Source organism: Scyliorhinus torazame, chromosome 8 (genome assembly GCF_047496885.1).
Source record: "Scyliorhinus torazame isolate Kashiwa2021f chromosome 8, sScyTor2.1, whole genome shotgun sequence".
NCBI lineage: Eukaryota > Metazoa > Chordata > Chondrichthyes > Carcharhiniformes > Scyliorhinidae > Scyliorhinus > Scyliorhinus torazame.
Genome location: NC_092714.1, coordinates 11,434,435 through 11,459,879, shown reverse-complemented (window position 1 = coordinate 11,459,879; position 25,445 = coordinate 11,434,435). Strand labels below are relative to the sequence as shown.

Here is a 25,445-nt window from a genome sequence, read left to right as displayed (position 1 = left end):
GATTTAAATCCCTTGACAGCTTTGACAGTTCCAAGAAATGTTGACAGTTCTTTGACAGTTTGACAGTTACAATGAGCCTATGCACTGTTTATGAAGAACATTGTTGACTTTTTAGAATCCTTTGGGTTCCTTATCTGTCCCAAAGGACTCCTTACCTCCCCAAAATGTTGCCTTATCTCTCAGGTGTCACAGGACCATGTCCAAAATGTAGTTTACCTCTCCAAAGGTGTAACCTGGCTATCATAACAAATCCACCAAGTTCAGACCAGTTCTCACCTGGTCCAATTTGCACAGATTGGTTCTTGCACTCCTGGCTTATCAAGATCTCACATCTCCAGCCCCGCCCCAGGCTCTCCATTGTGGCGAACATTCAGGCCTTACATCTTGAAAGGCAAAGAGGGAGACTAAGTATACTATAAAATAGAAATTCTCGAATAAAAGGAAAACACTTTACCTCACTATCTACATCTGCCACCATAGATATTCCAAAAAAGCAACCTCATACAGTTCACAATACACTTGTAAATAAAGTTAGCAAATCAGTGTAGTTGTTCTCTGTGCAGATCTTTCGAAAGAGACCCTTTCAGGAACAACCTGAAAATCTTTCTGCCTTGTCAGACTAAAATATTCTGGCAAATTGCTCAAACTACTAACAGACCTGGCTCCTTTCATTAATTACATCATCCATATCCCACTAAGATGTCCCATGTTAGCTGGGATAAAGCATAATCCCTCAAATGATTTACGCTTCAGGGACCTCCAACAGCCAAAACAATGTTTCCATTAGCCATCGCTCTGTAAAAAAGTAAATGGTTAAAATCAATCATTCCCTCACCTTTTATGATACCTTGATTACAGCTTTAGGAGACATACTGTCTGTACGTATTTTAAACCAGGGTTTTTAACAACATTACTGCCACAAATATAAAACATAATACACTACAATTTCCGATATGGACACCATGGATACGTGACCGTTTAGGATAGTGATGAAAATGTTATCTGGGAATCATTGCTTATTTGCAGTTTGAATGGAGAGCAGAGAATAGTGAACTGATAATCAATACTGATTTTGTACACCAATAGTTGCTGCCCCCAACACCAAACTACCTCATCCTTCCAATTCTTTTTCACCTCAAGCCTAATTTCACTGCCCCAAATTCATAAACCTTTACTTTCAACAAAAACTCAAAGGGATGGAACTTCTGATAAGCTTGGCACATCAAACCCGTTGAACAACCCTCAGCCCCTAATTGAATGACACTTTATATATCTGTGCACACGCCCCAACATAGTAAACTTGTCCTATTGGCTTCTAGGACTGTGGGATTTGTTGCATAAAGGACGTTTGCCTCGAAATGAAAGGTTTTGTATCGACAGCCTCTTAGATTACCATCACTACGCTAAAATATTTACCCTGGATCTTCTATGCGTCAAGGACCTCACACTGAAGATGTTACAATTGCAAAGCACAACTAGCACCACAGCCAGCACCACACTTCCTTTCACGCTGAGAGAGGTCACAGGTAACGTTTTGCACCTTTCTTGTTGTGTGCCGATGTCTCAGTCCAGCAGGTGTGCTGGAGAACGACCAGGTCCTGTAGAGAGCATGGTGTTCTTTCTCCGCTTGCAATGTCTTGATTTTTCTCACTTTCAAGAAGAGCAGCCTAATTCATGTCAGCGCAGTGAAAACCATGGCCCCCATTGTGTGCACTTGGGTGAGAAGTTCATTTTGTGCATGGCTTGGACATCGTCGTCAATGAGGGGTGAGGCGTTCCACTTGTGATCTGAGTCAAGAAGGAGCAACTGCTCGTGCTCAGGTACAGAGGGTATTCGGGAAGGTTAGTGGAATGTTGGCCTTACATTAAGAGGGTCAATGTGGGCAGATAGGAGGAGGTTGTGCTTCAGTGTACAGAGCCATCACCAAATATTGGCAGTGGGAATCTGGAACTCTCCCCTTAAAAAAACACTGAGCCTATGGGGTCAAATGAAATTTTCAAAACTAAGATTAATAGGTTCTTTTCTAGACAAAATTATGAAGGGAAATGAAACTAAGGGGGGGGGGGGGGGTGAATGGAGTTAAGATTCAGATCCGCCATGATCTAATTGAATAGGCTTGCGGGGCTAAATTACCTCCTCCTGTTCCTACGTCATCAAAGGACACTTACCTCGAATAGAGAGATTGTGAATCATAACAGAGGTGTTGCATTGAACCTTGTATCTGGGATCTGACATAGAATCACCAATCGTTGCATTTGAAAGTATAACTGGTTCCACACCCGACTCCGCAATCAGTTCCATGCATCCTTTCTATAAATTCTTTAACAAGATATGGGGGTCGCTGGCTAAGCAAGCATTTTTATTGCCTTTGAGAAGGCGGTGGTGTGAAGCTTTCTTAAGCCATTGCAGTCCACATGGTGTAGGTACACCCATAAGGCTGTAAGGTAGAGAGTTCCAGGAATTAGACCTAGCAACAGTGAAGGAATGCAATCTCGTTCCAAGTCAGGGTGTGTGTGGGGAGGGGGCTTGGAGGATATGTTTACAGGTGATGGTGTTCCCATGCATCTGCTGCCATTGTCCTTCTAGGTCACAGGTTTGGAAGGTGCAGTCGAAGGAGTTTTGGTGAGTTTCTGCAGTGCATCCTGTAGATGGTACACACGGCTGCCACTGTGTGTCGCTGGTGGAGGGAGGGAATGTTGAAGGTGGTGGGTGGGATGCCAATCACGCGGGCTGCTTTGTCCTGGATGGTGTTCAGCTTCGTGGGTGTTATTGGAGCTGCACTCACCCAGGCAAGTGGAGACTATTCCATCACACTTCTGCGTTGCACATTGTAGATGCCGGACAGGCTTTGGGGAGTCAAGAGATGAGTTACTCTGCAGAATCTCTTGCCTAAGTAACTCTTTGTACTGCTTGAAAGTTGCAGTTGGATATGTGGCAGTAGTCCAATGAGCATCGATACGAGAATCTTGGCGATTCTCAACTGCATTTTGCAATTTGATATCATTTGAGGAAAGATGTGAAAATCAGTGAAAGATGCCCCAGTCTTTTTTGTGATGATTCTGCGCACAATGATGTTGAATAAATAATAAAATGCGCAAGAAGAAAGTAACTACAAATATGTGTCACTATTGCAATGCCTACAGACAGTATTGTTAAATTTAGGCATTTCCAAATCTCTCTATTTTCCTAACCTCAGAGCTAAACCTCTCCAAACAACATGCCATAGGTTTTAAAACTACAGGCAAAATCCAGCAATCGTTTCCACTCCAAGCACCTATATCTTTCGGGGTTGCTTATGACATCAGATAGAACAATCTGTTTGTCAAACAGGCTTTTCCTCCAGGCAGAACTTGTTGGGAGTTGGCACAGCTTCCTGCTATGGGCTGAGCTCTCAAAACAGCTCATTTGTAAAGGGTGAACTTGCCCTTGATATCTTGTTTTTCCCTTTTGATCTTCCCTTATCTGAAGGAAACTTCTCAGAGGTCACACTTCTTGGGCGGGATTCTCTGACCCCCCGCCGGGGGCCGAGTGGCCGCCCGTTTTTTGCCGGTCCCGCTGGCGTAAATTAGAGTAGGTACTTACTGGCGGGTCATGGCGTCGCGGGAGGCCTCCGATGTCCTCGGGGGCGCAGGGGGATCTGGCTCCGGGAGTTGCCCCCACGGTGGCCTGGCCCGCGATTGGGGCCCACCGATCCGCGGGCGGGCCTGTGCCGTGGGCGCACTCTATTCTTCCGCACTGGCGGCTGTAGCGGTCCGCCATTGCCGCTGTGGAGACGAAGCCCTCCGCGCATGCGCCAACTCGCGCCGGCCGGCGGAGGCCCTTCGGCGCCGGTTGGCGAGGCGCCAAGCCCCTTCCCCGCCGGCCGGCGCGGCGCAAACCACGCCGCCGCCGGCCTAGCCCCTGAAGGTGCGGAGGATTCCACACCTTTGGGGCGGCCCAACGCCGGAGTGGTTCACACCACTCCTTCACCCCGGAGTTGCCCGCCCCGCCGATTCCCGCAGAATCCCGCCCAATTACTTTCATTTTCTGAGTTCATCTTTTAACATGTAATTGTTAAATTCACACCTCATCTTCACGTTTCAGCTTCAAACTTTCTTGTATTCTTGCCATTCTATTCTCCATTGTTACCAACGTTTTCTTGGTAAACATCTGTTTACGGTGATGCTCGGCTTATCAACATATCAAAGCACCAGATCCAGCAATTCTGCCAACTGTCTCTACCACAGTTTCCATTTTTAAATAGATTTTTTTAAACATTCAACCACCAGAATACATTGCTAATTACTGGATTTCTTTGTTTTTTATTTCATCACAATTTCCTAACAACATCCATACTTCAAGCTCAAAATGGATATGGAATGCTTATAGCTCTTTTGGGTGAACTGGACATATAGAACATAGAACATAGAACTATACAGCGCAGTACAGGCCCTTCGGCCCACGATGTTGCACCGAAACAAAAGCCATCTAACCTACACTATGCCATTATCATCCATATGTTTATCCAATAAACTTTTAAATGCCCTCAATGTTGGCGAGTTCACTACTGTTGCAGGTAGGGCATTCCACGGCCTCACTACTCTTTGCGTAAAGAACCTACCTCTGACCTCTGTCCTATATCTATTACCCCTCAGTTTAAAGCTATGTCCCCTCGTGCCAGCCATTTCCATCCGCGGGAGAAGGCTCTCACTGTCCACCCTATCCAACCCCCTGATCATTTTGTATGTCTCTATTAAGTCTCCTCTTAACCTTCTTCTCTCCAACGAAAACAACCTCAAGTCCATCAGACTTTCCTCATAAGATTTTCCCTCCATACCAGGCAACATCCTGGTAAATCTCCTCTGCACCCGCTCCAAAGCCTCCACGTCCTTCCTATAATGCGGTGACCAGAACTGTACGCAATACTCCAAATGCAGCCGTACCAGAGTTTTGTACAGCTGCAACATGACCTCCTGACTCCAGAACTCAATCCCTCTACCAATAAAGGCCAACACTCCATAGGCCGTCTTCACAACCCAATCAACCTGGGTGGCAACTTTCAGGGATCTATGTCCATGGACACCTAGATCCCTCTGCTCATCCACACTTCCAAGAACTTTACCATTAGCCAAATATTCCGCATTCCTGTTATTCCTTCCAAAGTGAATCACCTCACACTTCTCTACATTAAACTCAATTTGCCACCTCTCAGCCCAGCTCTGCAGCTTATCTATATCCCTCTGTAACCTGCTACATCCTTCCACACTATCGACAACACCACCAACTTTAGTATCGTCTGCAAATTTACTCACCCACCCTTCTGCGCCTTCCTCTAGGTCATTGATAAAAATGACAAACAGCAACGGCCCCAGAACAGATCCCTGTGGTACTCCACTTGTAACTGAACTCCATTCTGAACATTTCCCATCAACCACCACCCTCTGTCTTCTTTCAGCTAGCCAATTTCTGATCCACATCTCTAAATCACCCTCAATCCCCAGCCTCCGTATTTTCTGCAATAGCCTACCGTGGGGAACCTTATCAAACGCTTTGCTGAAATCCATATACACCACATCAACTGCTCTACCCTCGTCTACCTGTTCAGTCACCTTCTCAAAGAACTCGATAAGGTTTGTGAGGCATGACCTACCCTTCACAAAGCCATGCTGACTATCCCTGATCATATTATTCCTATCTAGATGATTATAAATCTTGCCTCTTATAATCCCCTCCAAGACTTTACCCACTACAGACGTGAGGCTCACTGGTCTATAGTTGCCGGGGTTGTCTCTGCTCCCCTTTTTGAACAAAGGGACCACATTTGCTATCCTCCAGTCCTCTGGCACTATTCCTGTAGCCAATGATGACATAAAAATCAAAGCCAAAGGTCCAGCAATCTCTTCCCTGGCCTCCCAGAGAATCCTAGGATATATCCCATCAGGACCCGGGGACTTATCTATTTTCAGCCTGTCCAGAATTGCCAACACCTCTTCCCTACGTACCTCAATGCCATCTATTCTATTAGCCTGGGTCTCAGCATTCTCCTCCACAACATTATCTTTTTCCTGAGTGAATACTGACGAAAAATATTCATTTAGTATCTCGCCTATCTCTTCAGACTCCACACACAACTTCCCATCCCTGTCCTTGACTGGTCCTACTCTTTCCCGAGTCATACGCTTATTCCTGACATACCTATAGAAAGCTTTTGGGTTTTCCTTGATCCTACCTGCCAAATACTTCTCATGTCCCCTCCTTGCTCGTCTTAGCTCTCTCTTTAGATCCTTCCTCGCTACCTTGTAACTATCCATCGCCCCAACTGAAACTTCACACCTCATCTTCACATAGGCCTCCTTCTTCCTCTTAACAAGAGATTCCACTTCTTTGTTAAACCACGGTTCCCTCGCTCGACGCCTTCCACCCTGCCTGACCGGTACATACTTATCAAGAACGCGCAGTAGCTGGTCCTTGAACAAGCTCCACTTATCCAGTGTGCCCAGCACTTGCAGCCTACTTCTCCACCTTATCCCCCCCAAGTCATGTCTGATGGCATCATAATTGCCCTTCCCCCAGCTATAACTCTTGCCCTGCGGTGTATACTTATCCCTTTCCATCATTAACGTAAACGTCACCGAATTGTGGTCACTGTCCCCAAAGTGCTCTCCTACCTCCAAATCCAACACCTGGCCTGGTTCATTACCCAAAACCAAATCCAACGTGGCCTCGCCTCTTGTTGGTCTGTCAACATATTGTGTCAGGAAACCCTCCTGCACACACTGTACAAAAAACGACCCATCTAATGTACTCGAACTATATCTTTTCCAGTCAATATTTGGAAAGTTAAAGTCTCCCATAATAACTACCCTGTTACTTTCGCTCTTATCCAGGATCATCCTCGCCATCCTTTCCTCTACATCCCTAGAACTATTTGGAGGCCTATAGAAGACTCCCAACAGTGTGACCTCTCCTTTCATGTTTCTAACCTCAGCCCATACTACCTCGGAAGATGAGTCCACATCTAGCATCCTCCCCGCCACCGTAATACTGCTCTTGACTAGCAGCGCCACACCTCCCCCTCTTTTGCCTCCTTCTCTGAGCTTACTAAAACACCTAAACCCCGGAACCTGCAACATCCATTCCTGTCCCTGCTCTATCCATGTCTCCGAAATGGCCACAACATCGAAGTCCCAGGTACCAACCCATGCTGCCAGTTCCCCTACCTTATTTCGTATACTCCTGGCATTGAAGTAGACACACTTCAAACCACCTACCTGAACACTGGCCCTCTCCTGCAAAGTCAAATCTGTGCTCCTGACCTCTATACTCTCATTCTCCCGTACCCTAAAACTACAATCCAGGTTCCCATGCCCCTGCTGCATTAGTTTAAACCCACCCAAAGAACACTAACAAATCTCCCCCCCAGGATATTTGTGCCCCTCAGGTTCAGATGTAGACCAACCTGTCTGAAGAGGTCCCACCTTCCCCAGAAAGAGCCCCAGTTATCCAGAAATCTGAATCCCTCCCGCCTGCACCATCCCTGTAGCCACGTGTTTAATTGCTCTCTCTCCCTATTCCTCATCTCACTATCACGTGGCACGGGCAACAACCCAGAGATAACAACTCTGTTTGTTCTAGTTCTGAGCTTCCATCCTAGCTCCCTGAAAGCCTGCCTGACATCCTTGTCCCCTTTCCTACCTATGTCGTGAGTGCTAATGTGGACCACGACTTGGGGCTGCTCCCCCTCCCCCCTAAAGACCCGGAAAACACGATCCGAGACATCACGTTCCCTTGCACCTGGGAGGCAACATACCAAACGTGAGTCTCTCACGCTCCCACAAAATCTCCTATCTGTGCCCCTGACTATCGAGTCCCCAATTACTAATGCTCTGCTCCTCTCCCCCCTTCCCTTCTGAGCAACAGGGACAGACTCCGTGCCAGAGGCCCGTACCCCATGGCTTACCCCTGGTAAGTCGCCCCCCCCACAAGTATCCAAAGCGGTATACTTGTTTCTCAGGGGAACGATCGCAGGGGATCCCTGCACTGACTGCTTCTTCCCAGTCCCTCTTACAGTTACCCATCTATCTCCAATCTTTGGTGTAACTAATTCCCTGAAGCTGCTATCTATGACCCCCTCTGCCTCCCGAATGATCCGAAGTTCTTCCAACTCCAGTTCCCGAACTCGGTCTTGGAGGAGCTGGAGATGGCAGCACTTCCTGCAGGTAAAATGAGCAGGGACACTAACGGCATCCCTCACCTCAAGCATCCTGCAGGAGGAACATTGCACTCCCTTCCCTGCCATCCCTCTAACTTTCTACCAAGATCTGGCTAACAACTAAATTAAATTAAAAAAAAATAATAATAATAATAAAATATGGTACTTACCTCACACCAATGGGTTTTATTATTAGGTTAGAGGAGGAGGGCGGGTGGGAGACACTACACGTGTAGTGTCTCGGGTTTCCTCTCCACCAGAATTTATTGGTGAGTGTCTTCCCAGAAGTCCGCGGGTCGAACTTCCTGTTCCCGCCTCAAACACTAATTTTTTTTTAACAAACAGCAAAGAGGGACCGAAAACGGGACCAGGTAAGTGTTTACCGCTGAAATCGACTGGCCTGCTCCTGCAAAGACAAGTGTTTTTAAAGGAGAGACTTACCTCCCAGAAATCACTTCCGCACTGCTCCCGCTGAAATTGACTAACCTGCTCCGCTCCCGCTGAAATCGACTGGCCTGCTCCTGCAAAGACAAGTGTTTTTAAAGGAGAAACTTACCTCCCAGAAATCACTTGCGCACTGCTCCCATTGAAATTGACTAACCTGCTCCGCTCCCACTGAAATCGACTGGCCTGCTCCTGCAAAGACAAGTGTTTTTAAAGGAGAAACTTACTTCCCAGCAATCACTTGCGCACTGCTCCCGCTGAAATTGACTAACCTGCTCCGCTCCCGCTGAAATCGACTGGCCTGCTCCTGCAAAGACAAGTGTTTTTAAAGGAGAAACTTACCTCCCAGCAATCACTTGCGCACTGCTCCTGCTGAAATTGACTAACCTGTTCCGCTCCCGCTGAAATCGACTGGCCTGCTCCTGCAAAGACAAGTGTTTTTAAAGGAGAAACTTACCTCCCAGAAATCACTTGCGCACTGCTCCCGCTGAAATTGACTAACCTGCTCTGCTCCCGCTGAAATCGACTGGCCTGCTCCTGCAAAGACAAGTGTTTTTAAAGGAGAAACTTACCTCCCAGCAATCACTTGCGCACTGCTCCCGCTGAAATTGACTAACCTGCTCCGCTCCCGCTGAAATCGACTCCCATGATTGTGTTAGTATTTATTTCCAATAATGTTGGATTTGAAACCTCATACATGTACAGCTTGTTGATCGAGAATGCTCGGCTTAACAAGACTTGGGCATTCAGCAGCCTCATCGTGACCGACTTGGTGTCGGGACAAGCTTTCTGAATCTCGCGCGAGGTCTTCATCGAGAATCACGTCGCTCGAAACGTCTCACGAGACTCGACGGAATCTCGCGTCACGATCCAGATGTTTCTCTCGCTGGGCGAGATCCAGGCACTCCTATTTAATTGAGCTATTCGGCTGATTTAAATATGCCCCCACCCAATTCATTGGGGCCCGGGATTCACCAGCCTCGCCAGTGAGGTTTAAACCAGCGGCGTTTGGAACTGATTCAAAAAGTTATTGATATGCCATCAATTAAGACGGAAAACGCAGAGTGAATTAACTATGGCTTCAATTGACTTCCAACAGAGCTGGCAGCATGCCCCAGAATGAGGCAGTGTGAGAGGTCGGCAGCTTATATACCCAGGGCATAGGGGGAGGAGCCACCGGCAGAGCCATAACGTACAACATGTAATATAGTGGCAATACTGTACAACACGTAATACTGTGGCAGCACACTAAAACACAGTGGTTTCACCACAGTCGTGAACCAGATGTGATGGCCCCTCGGTGGGGGGGGGGATCGCTGGGGTGTTGAAGCCCTGGGTGGTTGGACACTCGGCAGTGTGTGGCACCCTGGCACTCCCGTGGCATTTGGCACCTTGGCACTTCCACCCTGGCAGTGCCAAGGTGCCAGGTTGATCGTGCCAGGGGTCAGGCCCGGGGCTTCATTGCCCATAAGAGGTAGGGTAAAGGGGGGGGGAGGGCTCGAGGACCCTGAAACGGGTGAGTTGGGTGAACTGTGAGTGCTGAGGAGGGGGGGGGGGGGGTCAAAAGCTCAACTGGGCAGTGCAGGTAATGACTTAAAGTGTGGCCTTGGCAGGAAAAATGAGAAAGTGCCATTGAATAGCATCAGGGACTTTGTCGGCATTGCAGGCACTGAGAAACACCCCACTAAATGCGCTGTTCAACGGTCTTTAACTTGAGTCCGCTGAATCGTGCTCGATTGAGTTAAAAACAATGAGCATGATCAGGTTTTGGACTGGATGAAATGCCAGTGATCAGTGAACTGCTGCTCAGTGGGTGTCGCTCTTGTCTCTGAGTTTGAGGGTTGTGGTTTCAAGTTACACTCCAGACACTTGAGCACAAACTCTTACCTGACATTGCTCGTGGAGCACTAAAGGAGCACCACACTGTCGGATAGTTCGAAAAGATCCCAGACAGTGTTTTGAAGGACAGCACAGGAATCTCTGTGGTGTCCTGGGCAAGATCACAACCAACATCACTCAAACCAGCTATTTGGCCATTAGTCCATTGCTGTTTGTGGGAGCTTGCAGTCTGCTCCTGGCTGCTGTGTTTTTGTTTAATGAATTTAGAGTACCCAATTATTTTTTTCCCAATTAATGGTGCAATTTAGCGTGGCCAATTCACCTACCCTGTACATCTTTGGATTGTGGGTGTGAGGCCCATGCAGTCACGGGGAGAACGTGCAAACTCCAGACGGACAGTGACCCGGGGCCGGGATCGAACCCGGGGCCTCAGCGCCGTAGGCAGCAGTGCTAACCACTGCGCCACCGTGCCGCCCAACTGGCCGCTCCGTTTATTGCATTACCACGGTGATCACACTTCAAACGCAGTATTTCATTGATTCTGAAGAATGCGCTGAAGTTGTGAAATATCAATTCAAGCTTATTTCTCTCTTTCTTATGAATGAGATCACAAAAAATAATTGAATTAATTGAATAGGAAAAATTCCAGATTTTTCAACCGTGCTGAGTAAGCTGATACCACCTGGCTGAGAAGGTTGGGGCAAAATTGGCCTTGAACACTCCAGGTTATTGTGACGTGATCTCTGTTTCACATGTGCAGGATGTTTGTTGAGCTGAAAGATTTGGCCATTCAGCTGGCAACTCAAGCACGTTAGCCGTAGCCTGCCTCTCTCTGCCAACCTGTCTCTACTATCCTTGCCTAGAGCTGAAGATTTAGAACATGTTTCCGCCCTGTGATCAAGTTCTCAATGTATCTAAGTACATAACTGAGGCCTCTCCGTCACTCAGCTATTTCCAATCAGAGCCCTGCCCCTTATACTACCCCCTGATTAACCTCATGATTTTTAAAATGTATTAATTTGCAGGATTTGGGCATCCCTGGCAAGACCAGTATTTATTGTCAATTTGAGAGTGTGGCAGTGAGCCTTGAAAGATGTGTGACTCCAGCCAATGATCATGCCCTGAACGTCTCTTTAATCTCGCATGCTTCCTGTTTCCGCCTTCTTGCAACCTTGTTGGAAATCTGAATGTGTTCATTCTGTCCCCTGGAAGCTTTTATTAGTAACCGCTTGCTTTACTATTAGCACCTTGCAAGTTCTGGCCCCGCACAGCTCACCAATGTCGTTTTCACCAGCGTCTTCCTTGCCAAGTTACCCCCGGGGCACCTGTCTCTCCAGTACTCTGTTTCTCTCTTGCATCAATTACCTCTTCTGCTCACCATCCTGATCACCCCAAATCTTCGGCAGAAGATTCCCATTCTTGTTCATGGATTCTCCTTCGGACCCTGTGTGAAGACTTGTCAACTAAAGTTCAAAAGGCAGCAGAGTGGTTAACACTGTTGGTTCACAGCTCCAGGGTCCCAGGTTCGATTCCCAGCTTGGTTCACTGTCTGTGGAGTCTGCACGTTCTCCCCGTGTGTGCGTGGGTTTCCTCCGGGACTCCGGTTTCCTCCCACAAGTCCCGAAAGATGTGCTGTTAGGTGAATTGAACATTCTGAATTCTCCTTCTGTGTACCCGAACAGGCGCCGGAGTGTGGTGACGAGGGGATTTTCACAGTAACTTCATTGCAGTGTTAATGTAAGCCTACTTGTGACAAATATTTTTATTATAAGTACTCTGTGGGAATCCCTGACCATAGTGAGTTTTGTGAAGGCCATTGATGCGACCATCAATTCACTCGAAGACACGTGAAGAAGTAAACCGTGGTTTTAATCAGCTTAGAACTGAGCCTGCCTGTGACCGGTACAACACAGAAGGCGGCCCCGCAGGTCAGCAGCTCTTATACTTCCGGTAAAGGGGGTGGAGCCATGGGCGGAGCCCGTACATGCCCCAACATATCCCCTGTGGGTGAAGCCACACAATGGCCCATAGGTAGAGCCCACAGGGTTAATAACATAACACAGGGCACTGGTGAATTATTAGTAATTATACATTCACCACAACCATGAAGAATCCAGTATGAGTTTGTAGAGTCAAACTATTGTTGTAACTTTATTTCCAACAATCTGTACACACGGCCAGTAGTTCACTGTTGGTTCCCTCTCTAGCCGGTACCACACTGGCCAGTTCTATTTATACAGCTGTACTTCTAACGATTGCCCCGTCCTCCCCACCCCTACCCTCATTGGGAGAGCTCATATTCCCCAAGGAACCTGGGGTAACCACTTGTCCACAGCCAATAGGATCCGGGCAGGTTATAACAGTGAGCTTAACCCACGCTGCTTTGCATGATAACGGCCAATGGCCGCCCAATTTCATAGGGCACTGGCATGAGTATTGGGACAGGAGGGATCTGTACCGTTGGGACGGTCTCCACCAATCAATCTGGGACCAATGTTCTAGCGGAAAGGATAAATAGGGTGGTCAAAGAACTTTAACCAAGCAAATGGGTGTGGGGGGCGGGGGGGGGGGGGGGGTGTTGGGGGGGGGGGGAGGTTTAAAGTACAAGAAGTATAATGGTTAATAGGAACCAAAGCTGCAGGTCAGCTTGTGAGGAGGAGCAGGTAGGATGAACAGGGCAGGACCAGTCTAGCAACTGTGGAGGGGAAAGGAAAAGTAACAAATCTAAATGTAAGGTGCCTCTGGGAGTGAAAGTAGAGGATGAGCGTTATCAGAGATTAATAATCGACGTCAGAATGTCTGAAAAGCATTGTGCACAAGAAAATCCTGTAAGGGAAAGACGAATATTTTAAAAACTTTGAACCTAAATGCATGTGGCATTTGGAATAAGGTCAATGAACTGACAGCACAAATAGAGACAATGGGTATGATTTGGTGGGGATTACTGAAACATGATTGCAGGAGGACCGGGACTGGTATTCCGAAAGGATAGACAGGATGGAACAGGAGGTGGAATTGCTTTATTGGTTAAAGATGACATGAAGGCTGTATTTGGGCGCAGGGTAGCACAGTAGTTAGCACGGTTGCTTCACAGCACCAGGGACCCGGTTCGATTCCCTTCTTGGGTCACTGTCTGTGCGGAGTCTGCACGTTCTCCCCGTGTCTGCGTGGGTTTCCTCCGGGCGCTCCGGTTTCCTCCCACAAGCCCCGAAAGACGTGCTGTTGGGTGAATTGAGCATTCTGAATTCTCCCTCGATGAACCCGAACAGGCGCCGGAATGTGGTGACTGGGGTCTTTTCACAGTAACTTCACTGCAGTGTTAATGTAAGCCTACCCGTGACACTAATAAAGATTATTAATATTACTATTATTAAGAAATGATCTTGTCATTAAGGGCCAAAATGTTTAAATGATCTGGGTGTAACATAGCAAAATTTGAAGATGATGCTAAAATAGGTGGGGAAGCAGGCAGAGAAGAGGAGATACTGATTTACAGACGGATATTGATAGGTTAGGAGATTGGGCCAAAATCTGGAAGATGGAGTTTAATGTGGAGTGTGAGGTTATTCATTTTGGCCGTAAAAATAGAAAGGCAAATTATTATCTAAATGGAAAACAGATTCAAAATGCTTCTGGGCAGAGGGATCAGGGTGCCTTTGTTCATGAATCGCAGAAAGTCTGTATGCAGATACAGCGTGTAATTAAAAAGGCAAATGGAATGTTAGCATTTATTGCAAAAGGACTGGAGTATAAAAGCAGAGAAGTGTTGTTGCAATTGTGTAGGGCGTTGGTGAGACCACATCTGGAGTATTGTGCACAGTTTTGGTCTCCTTATTTGAGGAAGGATGTGGTGGCATTGGAGGCAGTTCAGAGGAGGGTCACCAGATTGATTCGGGGGATGAAAGGATTGATGACTTATGAGGAGAGAACAATGAGAGGGGATCTAATCGAGGTATATAAAATGCTAAGAGGGATAGATATAGTAAGGCTAGACCATTGTAGGGCAATCTAGGAGGGAGGTCACTGGTCTGGGTTGAGAGGCGGTAGATGAGGAGCAACTACGTCTCGCAGAGGGTGGTGGATCTGTGGAACTTGCTGCTCCATAGTGTGATGGTATCTGAGTCATTAAATGGCTTCGAGAAGGAGATAGATATATTTCTGATTTTAAAAATGGGTTGTGGGGAACAAGTAGGGAGGTGGATTTGAGGCCAGGAAGGGATCAGCCATGATCGAGCCAGGCTCGATGGGCTGAATTGCCTACTTCTGCTTCTCATTCTTATGCTCCAATCTCCACCCGCTCCAGTTAGCTGACTCCCACTCAATGTCCATTTCGGGCAAGCAGTCCATTGGCCGAATGGAAAAAAAAACGGAGGTCCAACAGCTGAAACAGCCTCTGGGACCTCAACTTGATGCCACTGGAGGGGGTTTCAGTTCAATCCCACCTTTACCCCCACTCACTCATCCGCACACCCACCCCAGAGCTTTCTCCTTGCCTTTTTCTTGCATGTTCAGCTGAAACTATTGCAAGTAACTTTCCTTTTCCCCTCTTTGTGCCTGTCAGCAGTCTGTATTGCCTCCCACCATCCTGTTAACTCCCAAATGTCCTCAGTCATTCCAGAAACTTGTCTTCACCCAGCAATCTTTCATTGTCCTCACTCCCTTGGATCTAGTGTGTACAACATAAATGTCTTGCAAAGTCCAAAAGAACTCCATTCATTTAAATAACTCTTGCCCACTTGGTTGGTAACAAATCTAGTTTGTGCACAGGCAACGCCTTAGTAAACTTGTATTGTTGGCTTCCAGGACTTTTTGAAGTATTACGTAGATGGCGTATATCTTGGGAAGAGAGGTTTTGTATCCGCAATCTTTTAAGCTACCATTCCTACTCTAGAAGCTTTGATATGGATCTTCCATGTGTGAAGGACCTTGCAGCAAAGATATCCCAATTGCATACCACAACCAGCACTACAACCAGTACCACAGAGAGCACCACACTTCCTTTCATCTTGACTGGTCTCCCAGGTAAATCTTTTCATTCTCCTCCTGTGTGTGAAGTTTGCCGGCAGTGTCGGCCTGCCTGGTGGGTTGTTTATGAGATAACATTATGACGCAGTTTGACAGAGTAGAAAAAAAAGACAGAAGTTAAAAAGCTGCCTCGACTTGTGGAGGAGACCTAAGCCAGGCAGGGGTCACGAAAATGAAATAATGCGAATGTGGAACTCACCACCACAGGGCCTAGTTGAGGCGAACAGAGAAGATGCATGTAAGGGAAAGCCACAGAAAGGGACGAGGAAGAAAGGAATAGAAGCTTGAGCTGGCAGGGTCAGATGAAGTCCAAAGGGAGGAGGTCCACGTGGAGAAGAAACACTGGCAGAGATCTCTTGGGCTGAATGGCCTGTTTTTGTGTCGTTCATCCCAGACAGTTCTTTGAGCGAGACTAGCCACAGACTGGTTGAAAGAAAATTTTAAAACAAAAGTTTTGTTTATGCGGCTGAGGTTTTGGAATGTAATGTTAATGTTCTGAGAGCTGGCTTTGAAGGCAGACAATCGGGTTGCTCAGCTGATGTTATTTGGAAACCTTGCCCTCTGCTCTGAGTGTCTTTATTTCTCTCCTGTGACATGGGAGAGGTGCGGATGCCATTAGTGTAAAATGGAAATCAATTGAATTGTTTCTGCTGGGCTGAATGCTTGCAAACCGTAAGATGCCCGATTTGCATTTTGTATGAATGGAAAAGGAGCCAGGCAGCTGGTAACTGAATTTGAGTGAAGCTGTTGCATAAAAGACAGGCCATTAATATTTGGAATGAGTTCAAATTCCCAGGAAATAGTCAACTGGGACTGTTCACTAGTTCCATCAAAGTTAATCTCTTAACGATTCTTCCATTCTGTTTTTCACTGTAATAGGGGAAATTGTGTGATGAAGAAAGACTGACTGTCTGCCAAAGGTGGATATTTTCCATTGTCATTAATAGTTTTGAGTGATCTGATGCATTGCGCATTGCCCTTTGCCTGATGCAATCATTAAATCCCGCCGTCTGTGTGATATTCATCTTTCTACAACTGGGTGACTTTATTTTAAAGCTAGAAGAGAATAAAAAAACAACGTCACACTTGATTTATCGAACACGAAATAATGTCAGAAAAGGCCCATGCCTTTAACAGTATTTAGCAATAACTGGCATTGGTTTAGCGCATTTTTGCAGTTCCAAGATGCCGCAAAGCGCTCCCCAGAACCAAATTACTTTCAACTGTGGCATGAGGTTCCGAGCTAATTGTTGGGTTACTTTTTTGCGGCCGAGTGTGAGGAACTCCGTTTTCTTTTGAAAGTTAGGATGGAAACGAGGACTGCACTCTTTTTTTTTTTCCATTTGAAAATAAGCAATGTGCTGCACATCTAACAGAGTTAATTATTGTTGTGTTGTGTGACAGGTGATGGGGTAAGCCTTTGTTTTCCGAACTCAGTTGCAATGTGAAGATTTGATGGTTGATTCATTGTTCAATCCTTTGTGGCTTTTTGCTTTGATTGTGATTGAAATTCTCCAGCTCTGAAGAAGCATTTCCCAGTTGCCCTCGAAGGTCCCGAGGAATAAGTCTTGGCTGAGAAAATAGGCCAGAAATCCCCGTCTGATCATTATCTAGTTAGAAGTTTGTGGACATCAAGCATGGGAAGAATCAGGCTTGCTCCCACTGTGGTCGATACACTGCTGCCACTCACTCTCTAGGTTGATGTGTAGAGAAAGGACGCTTAAGCAAGACATCAAATGTAACAATGATTAAATGGTTTCTGAAAGGTAACGTTAACTTTATCCACATTTCCTCCTGTGCGAGAAACTCAGGTATGTATAAGAGCCTTATTTCAGTAATCTACATCATTGACTTCTGGGATTTCTGAAATTGCTTCAAAGCAGGTGATTGTCTTGGCGAGATAGATGGTGTTCTCGGATTCTATTAGACGACCATTATGCTGTTACTTCGCATAGTGTGATTTTTAATATGGATCTGCCGTGTGTGAAGGATCTCACACAGAAGATACTTGGGTTGCAGTCCACAACCAGCACCACAGTCAGTCGCTCACCTCGTCCTTTCAGTTTGAGTCAGAGCCCAGGTAACATTTTCTCTCTCTTTTCCTTGTTGCACAGAGGCATGCGATTGGGCTGCCTGGAACATTACTCTTCTCCTGCCAATGAGAGCAGAGCTGAGGATTATTAAGGAATCGTGCTATGTGAGCGGTGGTCCTGAATCGAGTGGTCCGATGATCTGTTTTATTTTCTTTTAAAAGCCACTCATCTCTTGTTGATAATCACTGAAGAGTCCTCGAGTGCTGTGATTGCCAACAACGCATTTCCCAATCGGTCTTTTACCAATGGTTAGGCCTCTCACTTACATATTTAAAGAACTTAGTGCTTGTTTTAGGTGACCATTTAGGACAATTCAATGGAACCAACCCCCACGCTGATTGAGCTCAGCACATCCCACCACTAATGGGTATACATCATGCCTACTTTGCTCCTAAAATACAGAAGTAAAACATCTGAATTTCTGCCCCCCTTAGGATATCGTGTACAGTTCTGTTTGATGAAGTACATCAAAAATAGCCAATGATTGGAGGCAGAAAATAAAGTGAAACCAAAGCAAGAAGCTGAAAACATCTGTACTTTGCAGAGGTTAAGTTCAGATGGTTCAGGAGAAGGCTCAGGAGAGGTAATTTAATGAAGGTGCTGTTGTTTATATTGTTGTGCCTGGGAACTGCCTGGCAATGCCTCGAACAACCAGGGTTTACTGTCCAACCAATCAGCATCCTTTTCTCCTGTATCAGAAATTGTTCTGATTCTTTGAAATTTGGCATTCTTGCATTTGTCCCGATGAGTACAAGATGAAAAGCTTCAGCGACAGGTCTCTCTTGCAAGCAATACTCAAGTTCAGTGCGACCAAACAGCGAATTGTAAACCCGTGAAATTCACTGGGACAAAATTGACCGTTATTGCCAATGTAACAGTGTCTGCCGGTCGTTTGATTTATCTTTTTATGTGTTGGTTTTAATATGTTTTTGTGTGGCAAATTAGTTGGTGGTGTGAGTTAATACTGGCACAGAGAGGAGAAACTTAATAATAGGCTTACATTAACACTGCAATGAAGTTATTATGTAAAGCCCCTAGTCGCTTGTTCGGGTATACAGAGGGGGAATTCAGAATGTCCAAATTACCGAACAGCACATCATTCGGGACTTGTGGAGGAAACCGGAGCACCCGGAGGAAACCCACGCAGTCACGGGGAGAACGTACAGACTCCGCACAGGACCTGGGACCCTGACGCCGTGAAGGAACAGTGCTACCCACTGTGCAACTGTGCTGCCCCTCGAGGTCTGGAAGCTGCCCCCTTCCCTCCACAACAGCAATCCTTTGACAAGTGGGGGCACCCTCCCCCCCCCCCACCCTCCCCCTCCCCCCCCCCTTAGCACACACATGAGGGTGAACCGACTCCCTCATCAGATCACCAATAGAGACCCTTCGTCAAACCCCGCACAGCAGGAATTCCCATATCAAAGATTCCCCTATCAAAGACACCCATCTCAGAGGCACCACTCGATGGTCTTTGGGGGAACCAACGTTAAATGCTCATCCCCTTGATCCACCGTGGGGTCCACAGCGCCCGGGCCCCACACTTGAAAACACCTGCACCAATCCACGGCCGCGTGTACCCCGACCGAGAGGCCTGGATCATCACGGGGGCGTGGGGAATTGAGCTTCCAGCCCGTTATTCAGATGCAAATTGCTTCCAGTGACCCACTTGCATCCTCTCGCTGGCGCAATGCTTGCAGCTCACTGCCGCCACCAGGAGGGGGCGATGGGGGCGGGAGAACTGGAGCATCGGAGCAGGATCAGCGCCAATCGAGCATCCCGCTACCAGTGGCAGAGGATCCAGATCAAAGAGAGAACACATTTTTGCATGAAGGTAGAGAGGGTAAAGTGACAAAGAAAAAGTAAAAAATAAATTATGCATTTGACATTTTTAAAGCTTCATGAATTAATACTTGAAAGAAAGAGATTCCTCAATTGTAACCGTTAATTTTCAGTGCCAGAGAGGTTGATTGACAATAATTAACAACTATTACATAGAACAAACATAGAACATAGAACAGTACAGTACAGAACAGGCCTGTCGGCCCTCGATGTTGTGCCGCGCATTGTCCGAAACCAAGATCAAGCTATCCCACTCCCTGTCATTCTGGTGTGCTCCATGATAGAACATAGAACAGTACAGCACAGATTGAAATATCTTCTCCACATCAACCCTACTGAATTCATCCATTATCTGAAAGCTCCCTATTAGGCCACACTCAGCCCTATCTCCAGAAGAAATGAAACACGGCCTGTGCAACCTACTCTGATGGGTATAACCTCTGAGGTTTGGTATAATGCTCGTAAATCTTTTTTTGCACCTTCTCCAGTGAATCCATATGCTTTTCATAATATGAATGAAATGAAAAGAAAATCGCTTATTGTCACAAGTAGGCTTCAAATGAAGTTACTGTGAAAAGCCCCTAGTCACCACATTCCTGCGCCTGTTCTGAGAGGCTGGTACGGGAATTGAACCCGCGCTGCTGGCCTTGGTCTGCTTTACAAGCCAGCTATTTAGCCCACTGTGCTAAACCAGCCCCTTATTGCTAAACCAGCCCCTTATAACATAGTTGAAAGAATACAATTATTTGACATGACATGTCTTGACTTTGTGACAAATTTATTTTGTATCTACAGCACCGATGCAGTAAGTGTACACAAATATGCCAATGGCGACCCAGACTGTGAGGTGTTGTTTCAGGAACTAACTCTGAGATAAATTTTGGATTTTTGACATTTAAGCATCTATCTGCCTTCTCATGACGTGCACCATTCATACTTAAATAATGGTGAGTGCCATGAGCCTCGCCATTATTTTGAGGGAAGAATCTGGGACAATTATTCTTGGACCACACTGGGAGAACAATGAGTGATCCTGCTAGTTGTTACAAGCAGAAAATACCTGCGCTAGGAAATCAAACTGTCTTCTGGTGATGAACGCCGCCCACTTAATTGTTGGACTTATGCATGATTAATATGTGTGAGGAGCCTAATTGTTCCTTTCATTTTGGCAAAGCAATATTGCACCAGATGTGGATTTCCTTTCCTTTGAGGTGTTGCCACGACCTGGTATCATGACGGCTAATTGTTACTCCGGTGTGTCCATCAGTCAGTGGGAAGGAATTCATTTGATTGCACTGTGGAGTGTTGTTCCAATCAGTCTCGATCAGGTACACCGGGCGGGATTCTCCAGTCGCTGATGCCGAAATCATGGGTGAAATTCTCCTACCCGCCCCGCCACATTTCTGCCCCGACCGGCCGGCGGGAGTCTCCGTAACACCGGCCGGTCAATGGGGTTTCCCATTGTGGGGCAGCCCCACGCCGTCGGGAAACCCCCGGGCGCCGGCAAAACGGAGACTCCCGCCGGCGGAGAATGACGCCCCTTATCCGGCGATCGGCCGGAGGATCATCGTTTGCACTGAAATCGGGGGAGGCACTGCTTTTGCGATGCTCCACCCCCTCGCCGCACGCTGTCGGGACGTTCCCTGAGGCCCGCCCCCGATGTTCTTACCCCAATGGGCTGAGTACCCGATGGCGTGGGACACGTGTCCTTTTAATTTTGTGAACCTAGCAAGGAGGCTGCGGACTGAGTCGGGTGGGAGCCATTCTGCGGGTGGGGGGGGGGGGGCCTTTGGCGGGGGTTGGGGTGACTGGTGGGGGTTATCTGGGGGTGTCGAGTCTGGTCAAAGGGGGGCAGTATTTGGCAGGCCGGGTCCGCGCACGGCCGGCGCCATGTTGCACGGCGCGGTAGCCGCCGTGCGCATCCGCAGCCACAGACCCGACAATACTCCAGCCTTATCCCCAGGTAAAAACAGGGGCTTTATGCTGCGTGCCTGCAAGCCCCCCACCAGACAGAGGATCGGTGCAGCTTTGGTGCCGTTTCTGCGGGTGTAAAACGCCACTGTTCCCACGTCGGCGTCTTTAAATTGGGGAATCCAGGCCACCGCCTCTCTCCATTTCATTGGAGTATATCTGATGGCTTTTCTTTGAATGATATCTCTCTTCTGTCTTGAAACTTTCGACCTTGGTTATTTGCTGTGATTTCTCTGCTGCTAACATTCCCAGGCGGACGCTGTGAGCTGAACATCTTGTTATCTCGTGGTCGTCACCAACAACAGATTTATAGAGTGTTTTTAACGCAGTAAAACTCCCTGACATGCTTCATAAGATTTGACACTGAGCCACCTGAAGAGCCACTAGGACTAAAACCTTGCTCCAAGTGCGAGATTTTAAGGAGCGTTTCAAAGAAGGAATGAGAGGGGATTTAGGGAGGGAATTCCAGAGCTTGGGACTGAGGTTCGAAATGTAAAAATTAGGGGTGAGACATGTGCAATATCGGCGCACACTCTTTGGTCTCCCATGGTCAAGTACACTGCTAGCATTAATTTTAATGCTGACATTGTGAAGGGTCACTCATTTTTTATCGTTGCAATTCACACACAATGAAAATGATCACGATTAGAGCATTTATGACGATTGATAGATTCAAATACATTAGTACCAATGCATTGTTTGTTGTTATCTAAGTATAAGCAAGAGGAAAGTTGTGAGCATTTGTTAGAAGTCATCATAGAGATTTTAACCAGTGACTTCCAAAGATCTGGGTTGATGAAATCAGCTACATCAGCTGATTTAGAAAAAAAGGGAAAACCCAGAAATTCTCAACGACCTTCCCTTAGTAATCTGTACTATTGACTTCCAGGACTTCTGAAGTTGGGCCTTAACAGACGGCTGCCTTGGCGAGCAAGTCGTTGTGTCAAGATTCTTTCACGTTATCATCATGCTTATACACGGTATAATGCGATTTATAATATGGATGTCCCGTGTACGCAGGATCTCGTAGAGAAGATACGTCAGTTACTACCCACAACCAGCTCCACAGTCAGTACCACAGTCAGTCGCTCACCTTCTCCTTTCAGTTTGAGTCAGAGCCCAGGTAACATTTTCTCTCTTTTTAAAATTTTTCCTTATTGTGTGTCCTCCTGTTCCACCCATTTGGGGAATTCCTGTCTGGGAGCGAAGACAGGGGTCGACTGCTGGAATCCCATTCACAAGCCAGTGGAGCAGAGTGAAGATACAAATGGAGATGGGGGTTATTGAGGAAACGTGGTGAGATAGAACCTCACTGTGGTGAAGAGCAAAGAACCAAGTGCCAATGGAGAGCATTGGAGATCATAGCTGCCACGTGGTCGATTTTCTATTTTTGTTTTTTTTATTATACATTTGAATGAGGACTCGCTGTTTCATACTGTAATCTGTGCAGCGTGTTATAGAGAGGGATTGAACGCATCGGTATAAATTGTCGACATACATCTGTGAAAACAGCGATGTGTGAAGTTTTGTTCTCCATGATGTTGATATCCAAGGGGACTTGGGTGTGCTTGTACAAGGAACTCAAAGTTAGCATGTCGGTAGAACAATCAATTGGGAATGTAAAGGACATGCCTCTATTGCAAGGTGATTGGAGTACAAGAATAAAGACGTCTTGCTATAATTGTACAGGACCTTGGTGAGACCACACCTGAAAGCACTATGGGCAGGTTTGCTCTCCAGGTCTAAGGAAGCGTTTGCATACTTTGGAGACACTATAGTCAAGGTCATCTAGATTGGTTCTTGGGATAAACAGGTTGCCCATGATGAGGAGCTGAATAAATTGGGCCTATATTCTCTGGAGTTTAGAAGAATGAGAGTTAATCTCACTGAAACCTATAGCATTCTGAAGGGGCTTGACAGGGTAGACACTGAGAGGGTGCTTTCTTGCCTGTGGAATCTAGAACTCAAGGACATGGCCTCAGTTTTGCTTTGGACTAAGATGAATAGAAATGTATTCAGAGGGTTGTAAAACCTTGGAATTCCATACCCCACAGGGTTGTGAATGTTCAGTTATGGAGTACATTCAAGTCAGAGATGGACAGCTCTTGGCTCCTTCAGGAAGAAAGGGCTATGGAGAGCGGTCAGGAAAATGGAGTTGAGGTGGAATATTGACCATGATCTTATTGAAGTCGCAAGGGGCCTTATGGTTTATTCTTGCTCCTCATTCATATTTCCTCAGGTTAAAACATGGACTACAATTGATAGTTTGTGGACACCCTCTGCCTGTCTTTGATTAGTTTAATCGGCTCACATTCACTCTCTAGGCCGGCCTTGTAAGAGCTCTGTCACTGTTGCCACTGAAGCTGTGTTTGCATGGTTCAGGAATATGGGAATATGCAGATTCCCAATTTTCCTTTTTGTTTTCTTCTGATTGGATGCTGAAACAGTCCAGAGTAATTGGTAACTTTACCAGAGCACCAGAATGTCGGGGGATATTGGCATCGTGCTGACACCAGGATGGAAATACCAGTTGAAGATGCTACGGGCAATTTCCCTGTTATGCGTGGGGCATTCATGGAGATCTTTACAAGCCCGAACGGTGACACGAAAAGACAGGACATGAATATTTACCCACCTCCGATCTGAAGATCTGAAAGGGGATGCAATTAAACATGGCGGGATGTAAGCAATTGCCTTTGCCACCACTTACACACCCTCATTGGCACTCAGTTCCTTTGATTTTGAACCTGCCCTGCAATTGGTGCCAAAAATTGATCCTGCCTGTTTTGCTTCCCCTCTCCATGTTGGGAATACAACCACTGATCTGTTTGAGGCTTGTTTGTATGCAATGGGATGGTCTTCTGTTCTGTACAGAAATACCTCAAATGATTAACCAAAGGTAACTGATTGCAGGTTGGATATTGTGTGATCTAGCCCCACTGCACATGGTATGGACAACATAGTTCAATAGGCAACACGTTAGCACAGTGGTTAGCACTGTTGCTTCACAGCAGCAGGGTCCCGGGGTCGAATCCCTCTAGGGTCACTGTCTGTGCGGAGTTCTTCCCTTGTCTGCGCGGGTTACCTCCGGGTGCTCCGGGTTCCTCCCACAAGTCCCGAAAGACGTGCTTGTTAGGTGAATTGGACATTCTGAATTCGCCCTCAGTGTACCCGAACAGGCGCCGGAATGTGGCGACTAGGGGCTTTTCACAGTAACATCATTGCAGTGTTAATGTAAGCCTACTTGTGACAATAATAAAGATTATTATTAGTAATCCTTGCTCCCCCTCGGGTCGGCTGCTGTCAATGCTTTGTAGTTGGCTGCAGAGCTCCTGAGTCGGGGGGTAGAGTATTAATGTTTTCCCCGTGCCAAGTCAGTAGTAGCCACTGTTGAAAAATGTGGAGGTCAGATGTAGCTGGTACTTGGTTTGGTTTCTGTGGTTGAACTGCTCGTTCTACGCTGGGAATTGACAATCAAAAGGCAGCTTTTGGAACAAAACTCTACTTGCAAAGAAACCCAAATATCTGCAATATTCCTGGGCGCTATGATTTGGCTGTAGAGATTACATTTACACATTGCTCCAGGTGTGGCTATCCCAGTGATCTACACTGGTGAAAATAACTTGTGTTCATTAATGATCAAATTCTGTGAGATCCGTCCCAAAATCACCTTAGAATTGCAGTTGACAGCTACACATATTGACATCGGTTGTCATTATGTGAAAATGCAAACCTTTTCTTACCGGTACAGACAATACAGCATTGATTGTGCGAGCTACCTGTAAGGTTTCAAGTATCTGTGCATAATACCTGAGATAATTGACATCCATCTGAACCTTCAGCAGCTATCTGCCTTAACTAGTTTCAGATCTCTTAAATGGGAACTTGAGAACAGGAGTCGTCCATTCAGCACTTCAAATTTATTCCATCATTCTGTTAGATCACAGCCGATTTATTCTCAACTCCATTTACTTAGTTGTGTATCTCATTTTTTAAAAAAAAATTTATTAAGGCATTTGTGTAGACATTAAACACAACCA

The 25,445-nt window shown here is 46.5% G+C and overlaps 1 protein-coding gene across 2 annotated transcripts in view; it reads left to right on the top strand.

Annotated features, from left to right (window-relative positions):
• The window catches only part of robo2 (roundabout, axon guidance receptor, homolog 2 (Drosophila)), a 1,628,477-nt gene that overhangs the window by 502,958 nt on the left and 1,100,074 nt on the right, over positions 1-25,445 (top strand). The window contains exon 1 of one of the 2 annotated variants that reach the window (XM_072513078.1): positions 1,331-1,526. The exons of the other annotated variant lie outside the window; for it this stretch is intronic. Coding sequence (XP_072369179.1) covers positions 1,454-1,526 — 73 coding nt within the window. The 5' untranslated portion in view covers positions 1,331-1,453. Of the gene's footprint in view, positions 1-1,330; positions 1,527-25,445 lie in introns of those variants that run through there. 2 annotated transcript variants of the gene reach the window in all.